Consider the following 21,371-nt stretch of genomic DNA (forward strand, 5'->3'; position numbering starts at 1 on the left):
GAAACAACACGAATCGCTAGTGATTAGGTACATAATTATAGTGTTAGTCGTTGCAACCGAAATTGATTCAAGAAAATACAAATATTTGTTTTATGACGTTTGATTACTTTTTTTTATATGAAACACGTCCCCAAGCGTTTTTAAAAATACTGTCTTTACGAAAGTAAAATAAAAAACAAGTTTCTGAAATAATAGTTTTATGGTTTTCTATAGTACAACAAACGCTATCTATTGTGTCTTAGACATATTACATTGTGTGATTACGTTATTTACTTATTCCTAAATCTAAATAAGAGTACTTTATATTATTAGACTTTTATTCTATTATTATCTAGTTGTATTTTTTCAATATACAGATTATTTAAAATAAGTAAGATAATATTTAATTATTTTAGCTGCGTTTTTGACAAACCACGACTTTTGATTCTGTAGATCACGGGAGTGTTGCTATATAAATAACTGAGGTAGGCCATAACAGGGAATATCCGGCTCAAAATCTGGAGCAGCCCGATTGGTTACCTCGACCTTATATAAGATCCCTGTTAAATAATACTACTCTCAAGCAGTGTTGTATTCCTGTGGTGAGTAAGAAGAGCTCTTGGGGGAATGAGGGTAGGGTAGGGTTGGGTTGCTGGGGTCTATAACCTACAGTCATTGCTTGCCATTAGGTAAGCCTAGCGTTTGTTTGCTGACCTACTTGTATTTAAAAAAAATTAAATAAAATTCCCATAATATAAAATGTTTCACTACATGGGTAAAATAAAATAACTTTATTCAGATAATCATTCAATTAAAAACGAATCAAAAATAATTCATTCATACCTGTGAAATCAACAATTTTTAATTCATACAATATATTAAAATTGTTGATAACATGTTAAATCTGTTCATGGCAAAACAACATAGGTAAATATTTAAAAAAAATATATATTAAGTGGTAACATTATACAAGCTATGCAACATCTAGAAATGTATTCGTAGGGTACCAATAGGGTGAGGCAAAAAAGACAAAAGCGGATCTTTTCTTTCATTCGCGACTATCAGCGGGTGATGTACGTGAATTTTGAATATTATGATTGTATAATCGAAAAAAAATATTGAAATAACGAAATTAATAATTCAATAAACAATAAACACAAATTTTTCGATATTTAAATTAAAGTTATTTTTTTTGTGTCAGACGAGTGACATACCATTTGCCTTGTTCAATTAGGTTATGTAAAAGTTTCGAAGAGTGGTTTTTCGGGAATTTTCGAAGCATTAGTGTTTTTTTCGAGAGTTTTATCGGTTTTTTAGAACATCATATTTCTTTTACAGTTGACAAAACTACTGGTTTGGACAATGAAAACGACACAAATCGCCCAGTACGCTCTGAGACTCACATATTCGCAGGTAAGACATTTTCTTGTGATTTTTGTGTTTAGACTTTTGAAGAAATAAACATTAAAAAACTGTATTAAGGTTACAAAAATAATGATAACAGAGAGTTTCCTGTTATCCATTTATATTAATGAAGTGTTTTAATTAAAAATTTATTTCTTAAATAAGTTTCTTTCAAGAAAAAAAATTATAATTTTCATTCATGCATTATTTCATTGATCTCATTACTATGAGTTGAAACAATACCTTTTATAGCCTCCCTTTTTTTTGGTAATATAACCTTTGTAACGGTGAAGAAGTAGTTTTAATACATTTAGTAGTTTCAAAGTTTTATATATATTAAAAATGGTATACCCTTTTAAAATGCATGTAACTTAATCTAAATATAATTACATTGTCACATGTAATAACAATAATGCTTAATGGAACTTCCAGAAAGAACTAATTTTTATATAAATAGGAGATACATATGACAGTTGCCTTATCGCTATTGATTGATCATCCAGGGAACATATATTGTAAATTTAGTTTATATATTGTAATATATTATATTGTTTATTATAAGTTTATTTATATATATAATTCATTGTATTGTAGTGTAAATTTTTTAGACATATAACCGAAATCTAATTTACATTTTATGTTTATACAGCGTAGTAGTAATTCTTATTGTGTATGAACATTGTCAATGTTAATTAAATATATTGGTTGTGATAAAAATTCTTTACATGCAACAAATTGTTTTTCCAAAGACTATTTTTAATAAAATAATTGTCTTAATAGTGCTGATATACACACAGCATTAATTAGGATAGTAAGAAAAACTGTACAAGTTGTCTTTTGACAATGTGTCGCTAAAGCACATGTAAGTTGATTTGATGGATTGGCTTTCAGTTGTGCCAGTTGCACATGTAGACAAACTAACAGACTCGTGCCCACTTGTTTGGTCACTTTTAATTACAACAATTTATAATTTATATCACCCTTTATAATGTTTAAGTTATTTTCCAGCTTTTAAAATATTTTTGACAGAAAATGTAATACCTGTTTATGGAGCTACAGATATTATTTAAATATACTAAAGACTATTTCATAGTTCATTGTATCAATCTTACTTTTTTTGGACTCTTTTTTTTTCAAATGTAATTGTTTCTTGCTGGAAACTTACTATAACGGTAATAAAAAAAAAAAAAAAAATACAGTCGAATTGAGAACCTCCTCCTTTTTTGGAAGTCGGTTAAATATGCACTTCGATACTCGAGAATGATGTATTCTTCTTCTACAAGAGACTAGACACTTTCGCCAATGATTTTGCAAATAACAAGTGCTAGAAGTGAATTATAAAAGGTCTGGAGACCGGATCCAGTTTTGACAGTACAACAAACTATTTGAAGCGGTCATTCAATTAGACTCTTTGACCAATTATAGACAACACAAAAAGAAGTTGGCATAGCACTTGTTCTCACTTCAGCCTATCGCACTGCTGGACATAGGCCTCCCCAAGTTTGCGGCAAACATCTCGGTTTTCCACAATCCTCATACAGCCACTACCAGCAATCAATCAATTCCCAGCAGCCCCACTATAGCACTTGTTATCTTCTGACAACTAGTAAATGCCTTGCGAGAATGTTGTAGCTTTTTACTGAAAGAATAATTTTCAAAATTGGTTCAGTTACACAATCTTTACCTCTTTATAATATTAATCTAGATTTAGAACAATTTATAGTACATTACTGCACCATTTAATGTATGATACATCCTCATGGTATCAGTCTCCTTCTTCATGTTAAGGTATCAGCATTTCATAGACAGGTATTAGAAGTAATTTCACTGGTTGCTGAATGTATAACGGTATCTAAGATATATAAGGTTCAGATATGTTTTTTCTGTTAGACCTGCAAATTCCACTTTATCTGTCAGATATTCGCAACCCGTAAAATCAAATGTTGCCTGCTAGTCTCTGATAGCCTATCAATAATGAATATCACTTCAGCCCATCGCAGTCCACTGCTGGACATAGGTCTCCACAAGTTTGCACCAAAAATGGCGTGAACTCATGTGTTTTGCCCATAGTCACCACGCTGGGCAGGCGAGTTGGTAACCGCAGGGCTGGCTTTATTGCACCGAAGACGCTACTGCCCGTCTTCGGCTTGTGTATTTCAAAGCCAGCAGTGGGATGGTTATCCCGCCATCGGTCGGCTTTTTAAGTTCCAAGCTAGTAGTGAAACTGCGTTATCCCTTTGTCGATTATTTACCACCGTAACCACACAGCAGACGAACGAATATGCGAGATGAATTTTATAACTAAGTAATCTGTAAAAAAACAATTCTGTTTCACCAGTTGCTGTTTGCGTTGGATTTAGAATCGTTTGACACGAATTTATCCTTGAGGGTCTGGTAAGAGGGTCTTCATTACTTCGCCATACCACTCGTATTACAAGGTAATGCAACATTCTAGAAAACAAAAAGAAATCACATAGACCGTTTATCGGCATAATTTCGTTCAGTGACATCTCGTGATGATGGTATCCAACAAATGAAAACTTTTTAAAAAAAGTTTGTTTATATTATGTTTTTATACCAACGATTTATACTGTATTTATTATAAGATACCTCTATTCGCAAATATTAATGTAATAAATAGTTTTATTAATTGAGTTGAAACAGATCCTAACGGCAATTTCTACCACCTGCAATTGAAGTCTATTCGTAACTTATTTTCAAAATAAACATTATTTATTTATTTGTCCATAAACACAAGTTTACAGAACTTAGCTTTAGACAGTCTATTCTATTACATTTTCTAGTCTATTACATTTTACAAATTGTAACAAAAACAAACAAGGCCATCCTATAATTATATAGGTGTAAAAATAAATTGACTAAAACAATTTCTACTACGCAATGTGCTAATACACATTACACACATTTGAGTGCCGTGACATAATAGCTACGTCGTAAAAGTCTACAATGACTGCCCCAAAATTTATTAATACAATTGTTTGTTCTCAAAACAAAAACAAAAACTAAATTTAATTTTCGTAATAAAATGAGAAGTTGAACTGCTGTGTGGCTACGGCACTAAATAATTTAGCCACCCTCTCTCTTCCCGTGGGTGTCGTAAGAGGCGACTAAGGGATAACAAGGTTCCACAACGACCTTGAAACTGCGGGATAACCATCCAACTGCTGGCTTTGAAATACACAGGCCGAAGACGGGCAGCAGCGTTTTCAGTGCGACAAAGCCAGTACTGCGGTCACCAACCCGCCTGCCCAGCGTGGTGACAATGGGCAAAACACATGAGTTCACGTTATTTTTGGCGTAAACTTGTGGAGGCCTATGTCCAGCAGTGGACTGTATAGGCTGTAATGATTAAACTTCCATTATTAGCGATCTCACTCCAATTTGAATGGGACCATAGACAAGCACCAGTTTTTTAATACAATAAGACCTACCAACATTGGTATACCCAGTAAAAAGTAATGAGATAACACAAAAAATACTGTCGAATAGACTATTCTTATTTTCAGTCGGTTAATAAGGAGGAAAGAGTTGTTTCTGACTGATTGTAAGGATTAAACACTAAAACTACAGCACCAATTTCCAATATTATTTACTTGTCCAATTTGTCTGGAGTTAGCTTGTGTGTAACATTTTCATTGTTATTACTTCAATAAAAATTGTATCACTAACCTTTGCCTGTGACTTTTAACAATAGTCTAGGAATCGGATAGGATTAATGATTTTTTATTTTATTTTTAGTATGTTGTCTCAACTTCCGTCCGTCCTTGTCACAGGTGGTCATATTTATTAGACCCCCACCACCTACCTAGTGTGACGTCACATATTTTGCAAATTACACCTATAAATTATTATTTATTAAATTAAAACATTAATTTCGATATTATTTTTATTTCCATTTAACTAACTATTGGATGCATTATGTTTTCAAATTTGATGTCACAAAATTTTGGATCCCTCCCCATCTAGCGCTAATTTTAACAGGACCACACACACGACAAACATCAAATATAAAAGAATCATCAAAATCTGTTTTGAAATTATATTATATATTATATTTATATATTTTTATCATAAATTAAGTAAATATCATACGAGCTAAATAGTTCTAATAAATGACAAATGTCGTACATCCATTATTATTTAATCTATATAAATAAAAATAAATGAATGTTGCCAAGCACATAACTTGAGAATGGCTCGAAAAAATTCAGCCATTTTTTTTTTTTTGAATGTTCCTTAAGGCCCACGGAAGGTTTTAAAACTAAGATAAAAAAAAATTAAAATAGGAAAAAAAATGAGTTTTCCTATCAACTTTAGACATAACGAAGTCTGTCCGGGCAGCTAGTTATAAAATAAAACAAAATACGTCGTTGTTCTGCAATAGCATGCAAGATAATCCTTTGTTCCGTTCCAACGTAGCAATAGGAAACGGAAATCAAGGTAACAAGTTAACGACCTTTGTATGCACTTGTTCGGTTTCTTGATGTCGCAATACTAATTGATAAATAGTAAATGCTATTCTTTCTTTTCGATTTTATATAAATTTGAATGACCTTGTTTCTTTAGTTGTGGGTACAATTTAACCTGCACGTAAGTTTATGATAGATTTTATCAGCGGGAGATAAAACAGACCCATTAGAGCCTGTATCTCAACTAATAAACTACTACCTAACTTTTGTGTTGTAAAGTTGGATGGATAAAAATATATATTAAACTTTCATCTGTTGGATACCGTTATACGTTTATCATAATTATTTCATGTTAATAAATCTTTCATTCTACCCTTATGAATGGTTTCTCGGCGATATAATATTTATTTTTCGGGCAGTACTTTAGAGTAGTGGCAAAATGTATCTACTTATTGATTTTGGTTTAGTCATCATCATCATTTCAGCCTATTACAGTCCACTGTTGGACATAGGCTTCTACAAGTTCGCGCCAAAAATGGTGTGAACTTTATGTGTGTTGCCCATTGTCACCACACTGGGCAGAGGCGGGTTGGTTTACAGTTGTACAGTCTATATATAGGTGGCAATTTAGTCAATAAGTTGACTGCAGAATCTACTGCGCATGTATTTTCACTGCGTTGCAGACGTTCTCTTATCTTTATTGGAGTCTATTGCGCTTTCAAATTAATATTGTCGTACAAGACAAATAGATTTATTTTTACCTTTTATTCTTTGTATCAGCAAATTCTGTACTACAATTAACTGTCTATTATTTATATGATTATCTCGAATCGAAATCCAAACTAATTAGATTTTTACTACAGGTTTTTTTTTCATATATTATTTTGTTTCATTTCGAAAAAGTTCTCAGAAATTGTGTACCTATTTCAATTTTTTTGAGGTTTCTGACTAACTTAAAATAAGTGGCAAAAACCATTTATTATTGAATCCAAAAAATATGAATAAAAAGTTTGTAGTTCTAGTGAACTGGATGGAAATAAACTTATTTTTTCTTTTTACGTATTAAAATTGTATTCGTAATTTATAATAATTACCTAATGTTTACATGACTCACGATCATAGTAATGTGATAATGTGGGTATTTTACAAACATTGCGTAACAATATTCATACAAGTTATTGATAATGACTGATCGCTTGAAATAGGAGATTGTCTTTTTTCTTAGATGTTCGTCAAGAGTTAAATGAAACTTGATCTCGCTTATGTGTGTCCTTGAAAGGTTTTATTAATGCCATCTTGAGTGTTATGCAGTCTTGATAACTACAAAACTATACACCCTACCCTACTACTAAGAAACTCAGATTTTTTCCCTTTAATATAGAATTTTGTACGTTGTTTATTTGTAATATAAATATGTATTTGTACCTACAAAATGTTCTGAAACAAATATCGATTTCAATTCACATCATTTTCTATCTTTATCTGTCTATCTATATAAATAAAAATGAATGTTGCTAAGCGTATAAACTCGAGAATGTCTCGACCAATACGGCTAATTTATTTTTGTTTGTTCCTTAAGGCCCACAGAATAATAAGGTTTTAAGACTAAAAGAAAAATTAAAAATGGAAGTTTACTATTAAATTTTGACAGAACGAAGTCTATCCGGGCAGCTAGTCAAGTAATAAAATGAGAACATCGTCAACATAATCGAAGTCAAATAAAAACGATTTGTTTTATTTTTTGTTTGGACATATCTTCGTACAAATTTAAATGACACGTTGAGAAACTTAGAGCCTGTTTCACCAGTTGTGCATAACTCTATTTGATGGACGGTGATATCAAACAGATGTATGTTTTTCATGTATTATTCTTTCTCACTATCGAATTCCACTGTATTTATGAGATTTCTATTCGTAAAAATGAATCCAAAATCTGTAGTTTTTAATTGAGGTGAAACAAAGCCTAATGTCTTATTCTACCTCTAACTGTTCAAGTCTAATCGTAACTTATTTGTAGGGTACACTATCCATAACTGGTGAAGAGGATAGAAAATCTTATTGAATACAATTTTTTCTTGTATATTAGTAGAATAGTGACTGTCCTTGATTCATACTACGCAAAAACACAGTTGTTCTTTGGAAAAAAAAAATTAGGTATTCTTAGTTGGTATTTAATTTTGGGTGTATTGTCAATACGCCTAAAATCTGAAAAAAAAAATATCGCCATTCTTATCAATACAAGGATTGTGATAAAAAAAATAGGTCGCGTTGATACTTGCGATAAAATTGCTTTATAGTCTTTAAAGTGTATTAAAGCTGACCCAACGAACTTTGAAACACGATATTTTTACGTGAATACTTGTACCTACATAATTTTTTATAATACAAACTTTATCCTGACAATAACGCACCAAAAAAAGAATATCCAATTTTTTGCAGAATATAATTCCGTGACAAATCGATACATTTTTGTTTAAACCCTGGTCAGTACACTTTATAAAAGATACAAGACGAATACTTTGCTAGCTAGGTGAATGACCTTGGGCTGTCCTACACTCATTGGATAAATCCGTTAATAAATTCCAGAATTGATCAACCGAATATCATTAAGAGAATTTAAATTAAAGAATTTAGTCCACAGAAAATAAGAAAATAGACATTTTTAAAGTCATCAACCTAAAACAGGGAATTTCTTTTAATTTGGGCGTGAAAGTTATCGTATAAAACGGTAAAAAAATCGGATTTTAATAGAACTTATTTTTTTTTTATTTGCCGACTATATACACTCAGCTAGTGAGAGTAAATAATAACTATAGAGCTCTTCACCTATTTGTAAATCTATCAATAGAAATACTCATTACATGCATTATTTATCATTTTCCGCAGAACGAATACATTTGCAACTCAAATTGTCTGACGACATAGGATTCTACCTAGTGTAGACGACCTTGAATATCTCGGAACTTTTAGCTGATAGGTCAGTGGTCTTGCAATATTACGCATAGCAACTACTAGCACCACGAAACTGAACGTGTTATATTAATTGCTTCTGAATTTTGATAAGACGCAAAAAAAACTTCAAGGTTTTTGAATTTCTATTATATTCTTGAAATATCTTTCCGGAAAATACGATTATTCCTAATGTGCCGTTTTTAGCGCTAAACCAATTACTGTCTTGTATAACTATGTAAGTAGTACTATTTTGGACTCTTCGTACTCCTGTTTGAAAAAGAGATCTTTGTCCAGTTATTGGACGTTTCCCCGCTGTTCAGTTCAGTGTATTTTTCAACATACGTGACATTAGAGAAATGATCCTTTTTCGGAACTATCGAAAGCTTTAACTGATGTAGTGCACAGCAGGAAATATCCTGCTCAGTCTGGAGCAACTCGATTGATAAAGTACTTCGACCTTACATGAGATAACAGCTAAATAATACTGCTTTCAAGCAGTGTTGTATTCTTGTGGTAAGGTGATCAGAGATCATGAGCTCCTCATTGGAGGTACGGCAGGCAACGCGCTTGCGATGTTTCTGTTGTTATAAGCTACGGTAATCACTTGGCATCAGGTAAGCCATACACGTCTGCCGCCCAGCCCAGTTGTATCAATAATAAAAGTTTTTCCACTTAATCGTTCAAAAAAATCATCAAGATGAAGTTATATATTATTGTCTATACTATTAAAATTATATTTGGAAGAAAGGATTCCTGGCAATTTCAAGCATAAGATCAACATTTTTTTTTTTATGTCACTAGGTCGGCACACAAACGTACGGCTCACCTGATGGTAAGCGATTACCGTAGCATATAGACGCCTGCAATACCAGAAGCATCGCAAGCGCGTTGCCGACCCAATCCCCAATCCCCCAGGAGCATAGAACATAAACCACAAATAGACCTTCAAAACGACGTGATAACATTTAAATTTAAAAATTTAATCATCTCATGGTTCCGTTATCACGAACAAGAAAGGACAAAGTATTGTAGTAAGTACAGAGATATGGCACCTGAATTAAATTCGAAACATACCGCATTTCTCAAGGTATTTCCGCTTCCAATATGAATGGACTTCTATTATTACGTTTAATGATAATAAAATATGTATATGTTTGTCTGTATGTCATTTATAGAATCGTAAACTATGCTTTTGATCACGTCATGATGTGCATGTGTGTGTGATTCAGCAAAGTGTTGTCCATGAGCTCACAAAGGTTTCGGAGTCGGTACGACCAAAAAAAAGGCGTAGCAACGCGCGCAGGGTACAGCTAGTAAATAATATAATTTGCTACTGGCTAATAATAAATTAATTTTAAATAATGAAGTTTTAATGTAGGACTCGAAGGTTATTGATATTATCAGTTAATTCTAGTTACAAGTGTGATAACTTTATATGTCTAAATATTAGTTACTTTAGGCTGGGTTGATTAATCAGAATCAAATATTATCCAGAAACAATTCGTTTTCTTAGTGAGGGAACTGGGCTTCAGACAACTTTCGATGATTTGCACAATTTATAACCGATAGCGGATCTGATGTATGATGTAAAGAAAAATAAAATATTATAGGCATTTCTTAATATTATATTAAAACTGGCTGGCAACCCGCATTGGAGCAGCGTGGTGGATTAAGCTCTGATCCTTCTCCTACGTGGGGAAAGAGGCCTATGCCCAGTAGTGGGATATTACAGGCTGAGGCGTATAAAACTGGCTGACAATACAAACACACTATCCTGTTGTAAGAACTGACAAACACGTAAAGTTGAAATAATCGATCATGTTTTTTTAATTTTTCCACTTTCTGCGCTATTAATTCTGTCATTCCATAAACACCGTCTATAAATAAGTATTGAAAAACTAAAAAAAAAAAAAGATTTATGAAATCGGTCAAGTGCGTGTCAATATTTTTCTTGATATCATTTTTATTACCTGTCTGTCACATTTTTGTTGTCAACAGATCAATTATAGCGTGTAAAAATATCGAATTGTTTTCCGTGTTATCTTCAACTTAATTATAGAACTACGCGTTGGGTTTCTTGAGTGCTAGTGATGTACTTTGTATTGAAGTCGTTTAAATAGCTTTTTGTTTTTGAAGACAAATCTATATTTTGCTTTAAATCAAAATGATAAACGGCTGAACACTTGTACATAAACTTAAAATTATAGACATCAAATTTATATCAGTACGAATAATGCAGCATATATATTCTCTAGTAATCAGCTTTTGAAAAAAGAAATTAGTTGTGACATAATATCTTATTCATTTGTCTATTCCACTTTCTACTAATACAGAGTCAACATAACAATAAAACACTATTATCAGGAGACTTAGTTGATGCTAATATATAGGTTTACGTAAATGACACGAGTCACAGGGTTAACTGATAACACATGGACATCGATCACAAGATTAAAGTTCATTTATATTAAGACCTGTCTTAAAAGAATTATAGGCGTTAATTCAGATCATTAAGTTGTACCTAAAACCTCCAAAATTCCGAACTTTCCGACTGCATTCTCAGCTTCACACATGTCTAAAACATACAAGTAACATAGGCTACTTTCATTTTAGAAATTTATTTATTTTTTAACTCTGCGAACTGAAGAATAATTAATTTTAAAATTTAATTAAACTTTAAAAAACTGTCAATAATAAAAATATGATTACTACATGTCTAAAAACACAATAAATTTTTATTGTAATTAATACGAGCCCTATACAAATAAAAGCCCTTATCAAATCGTAATGTATGTCACATACTTATGATTATTAAGGGGAATCACCGATAGTCAGGAAATCTAAAGTCTAAAAGCTATCGTTCTTTCAATTGTATAACTATTTTTATTCAACCAGTAATCCCTAATTATCAAATGATCTAGATTATTCTTGAAACTTATATTATTATTTTAATATTATGTATACTTATTATTTAAACATTATTCATTATTGTATGATCATCTCATATTTATGTAATATGCATTTTTATACCAAGCGCATAGTCTTGTTTCACAATTATCGAGACTAAGAGGTTTTTATTAAATGAACTTTGAACGGTATTATAAAATGTAAGAATGGCTATAAGCCTTTCTTCTCCTTTCTGCGGGGTTATAAGGTCCTATTTCCGCAACAAGTCTAGGTATTGTCAATGTAAATTTGTCACAAAAAATGTGAACACTAGCCGGATATTGCCTGAACGTATGCATACAATAAATATATTTATCTTTTGATATTTAATTATGTAAATAGTAAAAAAAATATTATGAAATACGAAAGAAGACTGTGAATGAAACATGCATTAATTTTTTTTTACTGAAAGTACGTGACCTTCGTCGTAAATGGCGAGGCGCCAAATTTCGGCGACATTTTGCGTTCAAAATTAACTTTAAATAGCGTCAGATACAATGGTAGATGTTAACTTAATAGCTTGTACTCATAATGTAACTTTTTTCTTACTATCTGATGCGGCAAACGTTGTTGTGGCCATATTTTTCTGCCATAAAATGTTTTTTTTTTTTTTTTTTACACAAACCTTGTCTTGATACCTAATGACGAACACAACAAAAAGAATTACCCAATTTTGTATATTCTTTGGAAAGTAATGCACATACATTTCGAAAATTCATATATTTGGGTATACAAGGACACTTACTTGTTCGTGCCTTTTTTATACATCATACAATTATTGTATTTTTGTCTTACCCGCGTGCGATTTTTTTATAGTAGCACTTCAGATCAGCAGTCTTATGACTGCCTAGAAACATTAGGACTTGATCTGATGCTTGTTTTTTTTTCTGTTACTTATTTTGTGATTAGAGTAAAACTGTTCTAGTAATACAACTTTGTATCGTGCAGATTTAATATATATAAATAACACGCAACACAATAATGAATTATGTAATGAATGCAATAATGAAGTCGTTCCTAATCGTTGTGTTTTTAGGTGAGAATTTAATGAAATTAATTGACTAACCCGTTGGCGCAGTTTGTAGTGACCCCCTGCTTTCTGCTCCGAGGGTTGTGGATTCGATTTCCGCCCCGAGTCTGGGTGTAATATAAATATTTATCTATATATTTATATATGTATTATTTCGATGGCTCCTAAGTATACTGAGTCAACTAACAATTTTTGATAATTTCATTTTTTAAGATATTAATAACATTTACTTCATTTCCTATCTACCTATGTAACAAAAAATAAAGTTATTAAAAGTAGAGTTGACTCAGTATACTTAGGAGCCATCGATTTATAAGTATGTTTATCGAAAAAAAAAATGTAGATATATACCAGTCGGCTGTTACCTATACCACAAGCATTAAGTTGCTTACTTTAGGAACAAACGGCCGTGTGTGTATTGTGTAGATATATATTATTATTATTGTCAAAATCATCTGTACACTTATTTTGGCTGAGTTGAATGTCAATAAACTAAATAAGTGCTTCTTATCTTCAAAAATAGCGCCGCTGTGAGAATACCAGTTTTTATTTCTCTTATAAAAGTGATAACCTAGTAAATAGAACATATATCGATAGACACAAGACGAGATCCAGACTGGAAACACAGATAAAAGTACTTTAAATTAAAAATATATAACATTTCATGCTTGTACGTAAAGGAAACGCAAGGAAAAATGCGTGTTTTAAGAAGAAATCCATATATGTATGCATAACTGCTGTGAAATGGCGTGGTGAGTAACGTTCAAACTCCTGAGTTTCAGTTACATTTATATTCTGCCTAGAATTAAAATTCTTGAATTGAAGAAGAAAAAACAAAAGGTATTCCTTATCTTTATTGTTTCAATACCTAATTAAAGAAGCCTATCTGTAGAACTTTTTTGAAAGAGATAAGTAAAAAACAAATGAATGTTTTCGTTTTGATTTGAATCGTAATCATTTTAATCTGGAAGTTTTTTTTTCTTTATTTAGTAAAAATTAACGGCATGTTATTATTAACACTAATATTAAAAAAAAAGAAAAGCGGTCATCTTTGCTGCAAGCAATCTCGTTAAGGCAATCTTTGGAAAGAAGATTTTGTGGCTTTTAAGGATTTAGTTTTAGAATTAGAATAAGTAGGTGTAGTGTAGGTATCAATCTAATTCCAAAAATTCTATAACTGGTTCATAAGTGGAGCGTTCAGTGATTTTGTAACTTAATACATTAAACATCAGATTTCTTAGATATGTTTCAACATGCTGGTATTTATTACATGCATCGTAACAATAAAACTACATTTCTGTGTGATATCTTGTTGTAGAAGATTAGCACAATCTCGTATCTCTGATTCCATGAATCGAATTCGATTGTGTTTACTTATCGGAAAGGAGTTTTTATTTTTAAAATTAAAAAATATATATATTAATCATAGTCTGTGTCTGGATCTGTATAACTTGCGAGGCAAGAAGCCGAAGTAGCTACTCAATAACTTGGTTCAGGGCAATTAGGGTGGAAATGATTAGTTGTTCAAAAACGTCTTAAATTGTTTCCGAGATGTTCTCTTCTGAATATTACAAAAATTACTAACCTTTTGAATATTATCGCCATTAGAGACCCAAATCATCCAGCAGAAATAAGGACTAAACGAAAAGTAACTACAACATGTTGTTGAGGAGGTACTGTGTGGCTACGGTACTAAAGAATATAGCCACTCCCTCTCTTCCCGTGGGTGTCGTAAGAGGCGACTAAGGGATAACACAGTTGCGCTACCACCTTGGAACTTAAAAAGCCGACCGTTGGCGGGATAACCATCCAACTGCTGGCTTTGAAATACACAGGCCGAAGACGGGCAGCAACGTCTTCGGTGCGACAAAGCCAGCCCTGCGGTCACCAACCCGCCTGCCCAGCGTGGTGACTATGGGCAAAACACATGAGTTTACGTTATTTTTGGCGTTAACTTGTGGAGGCCTATGTCCAGCAGTGGAATGTATAGGCTGTAATGATGATGATTGTTGAGGAACAATATCGAATCATATAGAAGGTAGTTTTCAAAAGTGCTAATCGTCCAAATTTACATTTTTAGGAAGAAAAATTAGATGCTTACAAAACTTTAATTTTTCAGATGCTACTATAGATCTGAACCAATTTAATTCCTTTCAAATCAAGTAAATTTTTAAAAAAATATTTTCGGCTTGTTATTTTATTAAATTACCATCTTGCTAATAAGTATCCGTCAACCCGCATTGGAGCAGCGTGGTGGATTAAGCTCTGATCCTTCTCCTACATGGGGCAAGAGGCCTGTGCCCAGTAGTGGGATATTACAGGCTGAAGCGTAATAAGTTTACCATTCAAATATTGTTGATGTTGTAATTATGAAATAGACAACTATGTTGAAAATTATTTCCTAAAATGTTAATGCGGTCGAAATAGTGACACGCCTAAGTACTTAAAGATGTCTAAACGTATATTTTCTAACGGAGCTTGCATTATTTTATATAATTCAAGATACTGATAATATTTAGGGTTGATAAAGTCTATTAAATGATAACTAGTGGTCGCCTAGTGGTCGAAATTCGACCTTTTGTCAAAGACTATACTTACAATAATAAACAAGAGTATATATGAGTGTGTATGTCAAAAATATGGCAGTGTGTGTAATTTTTTTTTAATGATTTAATGTATTTTTATGCATAATTAAAAAAAAAAATAGTAGAATGCTAATATATATTTTTTTAATTTTTATCTCCTCATTCCTCTATATAAACTATAAGTGTGCGGAATTTAATACTGTGTCCGCGCAATTTTCATTAAAAGGGGTACAAAGTTCTTGCTTCACCTATTAATATAATAATAATTGAGGTCAAAAGCAATTGAAATGAGCTCAGTTATCACAAATTATTACAATATATTAAATATATATTAAAGCCATAAGTTTTTTTCCAATATACGTGTAATTTGTTAATTTATTTTAATATCTGTCAAATACTCTTTTTATAAGTGACGACCCTACATTATAATCAGTCAAAGAACTGGCCTATCTTATCAGTGTTCGTAGAAAAATGTATAAAAAATTCGCGGTCTTCGATTATGTAAAAAAAATACTTGTTAAAAAAGTTAATAGGTATGTCGTTGCTAAGTCGAGAGTATGAATGAAAAGGGTAATGAAAATTATTTACATAAATAATTCATATCACTTTTAAAATATTATTATTTAAAACAGTTAAAGACATTAATACATTAATGTCTACATATTTTATGATTAAGCTAGTTCTCCTATATACATGAAAAGATGCCTAAGAGGCCTACGCCCATGTTGAACTGTGCAATGTAACAGGCTCAACCAATGAATAAAAAAAAGAGTAAGAAAGTAAAAAAAAAAGTATCAAAATAAATGTATAACGTAATAATAATTTTCAGCTTATTCCATTTATTCAGAGGTTGGCGTCTTTTTCCCAGCTTAAATGACTTGGCTATAAATATGTCATTTAATATTGTACAGATCGGAGTGCAATATTCCAAAGATCGTATCTCGTATACGTCAATTCCGTCTCAATTAATTTGGTTTAGTCATTTAATATGGCATGTTTTTTTTTCTTACTCAAGTCCTTGTTGGTATTTATTTCAATGAGAAATAATACATTTTTGATTTTCTCGAAGTATGTCCGTCCTCGTTTCTTTAACTTTTTTTTTATATTTTAATTTTGGCATTAATGAATTTGAAATGTGTATACTCGAAAAGGATTTACCACCTCTTATTGCAATGCAATTTGCACTTTAGCACCTCTTATGCAAATTAAATTTTCTTTTAAATTATATATGATTGTTTTTACATACGAGGGTCATTTGAAAAGTTCTTATCCTGTATAAGTTACTAGCGACCCACCCCGGCTTCGTACGGTTGCAAAAACTGAGTGTTCCTCTGTGTCTGTATAGTGGACTATATTATGCATGTATTATACATATAAACCTTCCTCTGGAATCACTATTTAGTAAAGAAAACCTTTGCGTAGTTTTAAAGATCTAAGCATACAAACAGCGGGAAGCGATTTTGTTTTATATTAGTTATTAACTTAGTATAAAAAGGAAATGTAATGTACCGGAAAAATACTTTGTAAAAGACTGCAGTACGGACACAAAATCGATACTTTACTATACATAAAATTGCTAGCCAATGCACCATTCTTATAATACACGTCCAACAACATATTATTTACAAGATGATGACTTTTGGCACAATAATGACTTATCAGTGACTTGATTGATATTTTATTAAATAATCATCTTGAAATGTCGCCAAGAATGGCGTTTCGAAAGTATCCTCTATTTTTAGATTTTCGCGAGAGACAACTGAAAAATTCACATGACTCAACCCACGCTGATACTAAACTATTTCGTTTACTGAAATATATTCAAGTAGGCGCCGATTTACGCATTCGTTTTCATTGACACAACTTCGAATAATTTGTATAAATGAGATATTTTTAACCTTCAGGAAAAGATGTAAATAATTATTAGATTCTAAGAATAGAATTGGTAACAACTTTGATGTAGAAATATGTTTAGTCACCTAAACACCAACGGTCGCAGGTTCTATTCGCGCTCGGGTTAGAAATTTGTATTTGTACAAAATTTTTGATTCTGCCTGGGTGTATGTCCTTATAGATCGTCCCGCCATGCCTCGAATGGTATGTAAAACTCGTTCCTGGTTGTTATTAGAGACACCTAATACCAATCGGTACTCGCAATAAGGAATCTTATCTCCCATCCTACTTACCACTCCACCACTAGTAATAGGTAGGAGTAGCGTGTTAGATTAAAACCTGACCAACTTCTTACATGGGGACGGAGACTAAACCAGCAGTGGGACTTTGCAGGCTGATTCATTTCAAGGATAGAATCAATTTTGTACTTTTTTAATTAAGAATAAAGAATAACATAGATAACTATTCAAAATTAAAAATACTAAACATTATTCAAATGGAAGTAGACAATCGATTATTATATATGTAGGAAGGAGGTCAGACTGGTTAATAACAATGTAAATTAATACGAGATAGTTATTAGTTAATGGGGGCGAGACGAACTTCTTAGCATTCGATGGATTCACCGTGTGGGTGCCGGGTCCATCGTGTGGCAGAGGGAGAAACTCAGAGCAGTTCCTAGGACTTGCCTAGGTGTAGGTTTTAGGAGGCCCCTTTGAAATGCGCATCAACGCTCAGCTTCACTGCTCGAGTTGTCCGCCCTGCCGAGCCGCCTTTTGTGTATCTTTTCTTTTTGTTGCTGTATAGCAATTTATATCCATTTTACTGAACAAAACAGCGTTTATAAATAAGGCCAATTATTAAAATGTACTAAACAAACAACAACATAAAAAGTGATAAACTATTTTTATTTAAAAATAAAATAATTTTTCCTTGTCCACAGCCTGCGAGTCGTGACAAAATGATGACTAGATCGGCGTTCGCATTGGCAGCCATCGGTCTCGGCCTCTCAACGTTTAGCGTCCGTCAGATGATCATCAATCAGACCAGACGAATCTAAACTAAATCAATAAGGTTCTAGAACCATCCTTAAAGAACCGCTTATAGACGCCATTATAAGATTAAATGACATTTCAAAATGGAGGATTAACGCACACAAAAATAAATCTTAATAACGTGCACATAGAAGTTGTACAGTATTTATTGTGTTGTGTGTGAGATAAAAAAAATTGTAAAACTTTATTATGTAAAAATTGTAACTTATTTATAATTTTAATTGTGTTTGCTTGTGTGGCCCTAATAGGCAATTCTTTTAAATTCTTAGCATAAAGTTTTAAGTATAGTTATGGATGGTAATGATTATGATCGATTGACTGAACGGTATCATGCAGTTTTTTGTGATGAAAACCAAATAAATATATACACTAAGTAGTATTCGTTTTATTTTATCTATTTCAATTTGTATGTCAATACTGATTACTTGAAAATACACTTCATACATTGGTAAGTGTAACTTTTTCGCTTTAGAGAATAGTAAGTATTATTTATAAATAAGGCACAGTAAACAATAATATAAAGGAGAATGCATACATTAAATAAAATCAAAAAGCTATCATTTAAACAAAAACCTAATCAATTTAGCTTTTTAAATGGTTAGTTATTCAATTCTAAAAATATAAATATCAATTCACATTACTAAGTAGGACAAGAAAATAAAAATACCCTCTAAGTAACTAAGCGTTTATTACTACGAAACAAATACATACAAACAATTTCACTAAATGCATAATTTATAAATGTTTCGCAAACTACATCAAAATAAACACAAGTAAGTATCAATATTTGTAACACAATTTTAATAATGAATCAAGTTTTACTAGTACGTATATACGTATCACTAATTACTAATTAAACATTATAATCACTAATTAAAACAAATTAATAACACTACCGCACTAAGCGATTGTTTTTAAAAATTTGTGACATGAATGTGAATTGTGAAAAGGCGCGCTGTCAAAGACATGGTTTAAATCCAACATTTTTTTATTAATTTGTTCTTTTTGATTCCAAATATTTCAGAATGTGTCGGGTGCACTATAGTTTTTGCGGGTAGGTGATGAATGATATATAGGCAGTGACGTACAGCGGCGTTGATGCAAACGAAAACTTAAGACATTATCGTACTAATCTCTCACCATTGAAATTAGACTTAATTTCCTAACTTGTATAAGACGGCTACTTTGACTTTGCGAATTATATTGACAGTTTTGGGGTTAATTTGACACGACGCGATTTTGGACATTTGGTGCGCTTTGTTGTTCTGCGATAACTCCCATCAGAAAATTGACAAAATAAGACACAAATTCTTGACGAAAATTTTCTTGAATTTCTCAAGGAGACAAGATGATTTAATGTGGATAGAGCGCGACACAGAAGAGGAAAAAAAATCGCCCACAAACCAAGCTCAAATGATAAACAATGAGCCACAGTCCTCTGAGCCTATCCAGGTAGTAGCGGACACTGCCTATTGAAAACTACTGAGTTAGACCAAAGAGATATCCATGTAGGTCTTGACTCAAGGAATCTTCCTTCAAAATCTGGATTGCCAAAATTACCAGAATAAAAGGTTAATACGTAAACCAAAACGCTTCAATGTTTCTTCGGACGAAGACGACTTGCCTTTGAGTTAATTGAACAGTGCGAGGAACAAAGCCGATGAAAATGAAGAGCATGGAAATCTGTAAACTATTTGCAAACGTGACTACCGGTAATGGCTAGGCCTTAGATTAAGAACCGTCGTTTTGAAGTTAGATAGGTTAGTGTTATTTTTATTTATTTTTTTTGTAACGAAATTATGCCGATAAACGGTCAAATTTTGAGCTTAAATAATTCGACGGTTCTTAATCTAAAACCATGTTTTATCATAACTATATTGATTTATTTTGTAAGAATATTAAATTGTTAATGTCCTAACTAATTTTAAGTACACATAATACAACAGTTCCTATGAACATTGTAAGAATAATATTTTAAATAAATGACAAATTTTTTTAAACTTTTTATTCGCTTTATTCTATAAATAAGTCTGAAATATTTGAAAAACTATGTAAAATTTATATATTTTGTCTTTTAAAGGTGTCAAAGAAACCTGCACTACAATTATCATTGACTTTCAGTCAAATTTAATGAGGTGTAAAAGTAACCCCACACTAGAGATTACTTTAACACCTTTAAATATATATATATATATATATATATATATATATATATATATATATATATATATATATATATATATATATAATGAATGGAGGGTCTTAGACTGCTGTATAGCACACAGCTGAAAGCCAAAATTTCAAGTGTTCGGATGAGGTAAAAAAAGCTTGGATTACAAACATATTTTTTCGTGTAATATAGAAAAACTTACAAAAACATGTCTAAGTAGCCCGCCTCGGTTTACGGTATCATGTGTATAGCATAATTTATAAGGCATTCATAATAACCGACAAAACAAAAACATTAACTATTATAGCGTTCAAAATTCTTAATATTTGTCATAGATAAAATGCCGCTAATTGTTAAACATCTAAATATAATTACGTAAGACCTACTTTACAACTAAATTATCAAACAATACATATTATTATGTAAATGCTTCTAGAGCATTTGTTTAAGATATGAAAAGTAAACTTTCTTAAAATCGTTTTTTAACATTATAATACCTATTTATATGTATATAATGACGACGCATTGTACTGGCGCAACGATCACAGCACTTTGCGACTGTTGCGCTAGCGGTTGCGGGTTCGAACCTGCACATGGCTGTCAATTGTATTGGACATACAAATGTTTGCCGTCGTCGGAGCGTTTGTGCTATAGCACGGACGCGGAGCACGAAGAATTTCGTACATTGACCCCTCATCTTTGGTCTTTGTCGCTCGCGTATAAACATATTGCCGTCGCGCTCACACAGGTGCAGTGACAGCCGTATACACAGTTTGTCAACCTTTTTACTTTTTTTTTACCAAATTTAAGTCACAAGATTCATCGTTTTTCATTTTTAATTTAAGTCAAAAGTTAACAATACTTATATTAAATGCGAATGTGTGTTTATTGGTGTCTTTTTTCACACAGCAACAGATCTAAGATTTT

At 31.9% G+C, this 21,371-nt stretch overlaps 1 protein-coding gene across 1 annotated transcript; it reads left to right on the forward strand.

Annotated features, from left to right (window-relative positions):
* The first annotated feature begins 1,319 nt into the window (after positions 1 to 1,319).
* On the forward strand, positions 1,320 to 18,650 carry LOC123667927. The gene is made up of 2 exons (XM_045601757.1): positions 1,320 to 1,392; positions 18,163 to 18,650. Exons 1-2 carry the CDS (start codon positions 1,342 to 1,344, stop codon positions 18,277 to 18,279), a joined length of 168 nt encoding a protein of 55 aa, XP_045457713.1. The 5' UTR covers positions 1,320 to 1,341; the 3' UTR covers positions 18,280 to 18,650.
* Positions 18,651 to 21,371: the final 2,721 nt, after the last annotated feature.

Source organism: Melitaea cinxia, chromosome 29 (assembly GCF_905220565.1).
Source record: "Melitaea cinxia chromosome 29, ilMelCinx1.1, whole genome shotgun sequence".
In the NCBI taxonomy this organism is placed as follows: domain Eukaryota; kingdom Metazoa; phylum Arthropoda; class Insecta; order Lepidoptera; family Nymphalidae; genus Melitaea; species Melitaea cinxia.

What these genes read in the sequence shown, in the direction of transcription:
- LOC123667927 (XM_045601757.1), top strand. Translation starts at nt 1,342, where the DNA reads ATGAAAACGACACAAATCGCCCAGTACGCTCTGAGACTCACATATTCG. An exon ending in TGAGACTCACATATTCGCAG is followed by an intron (nt 1,393 to 18,162) that starts GTAAGACATTTT and finishes CCTTGTCCACAG; the next exon opens with CCTGCGAGTCGTGACAAAAT.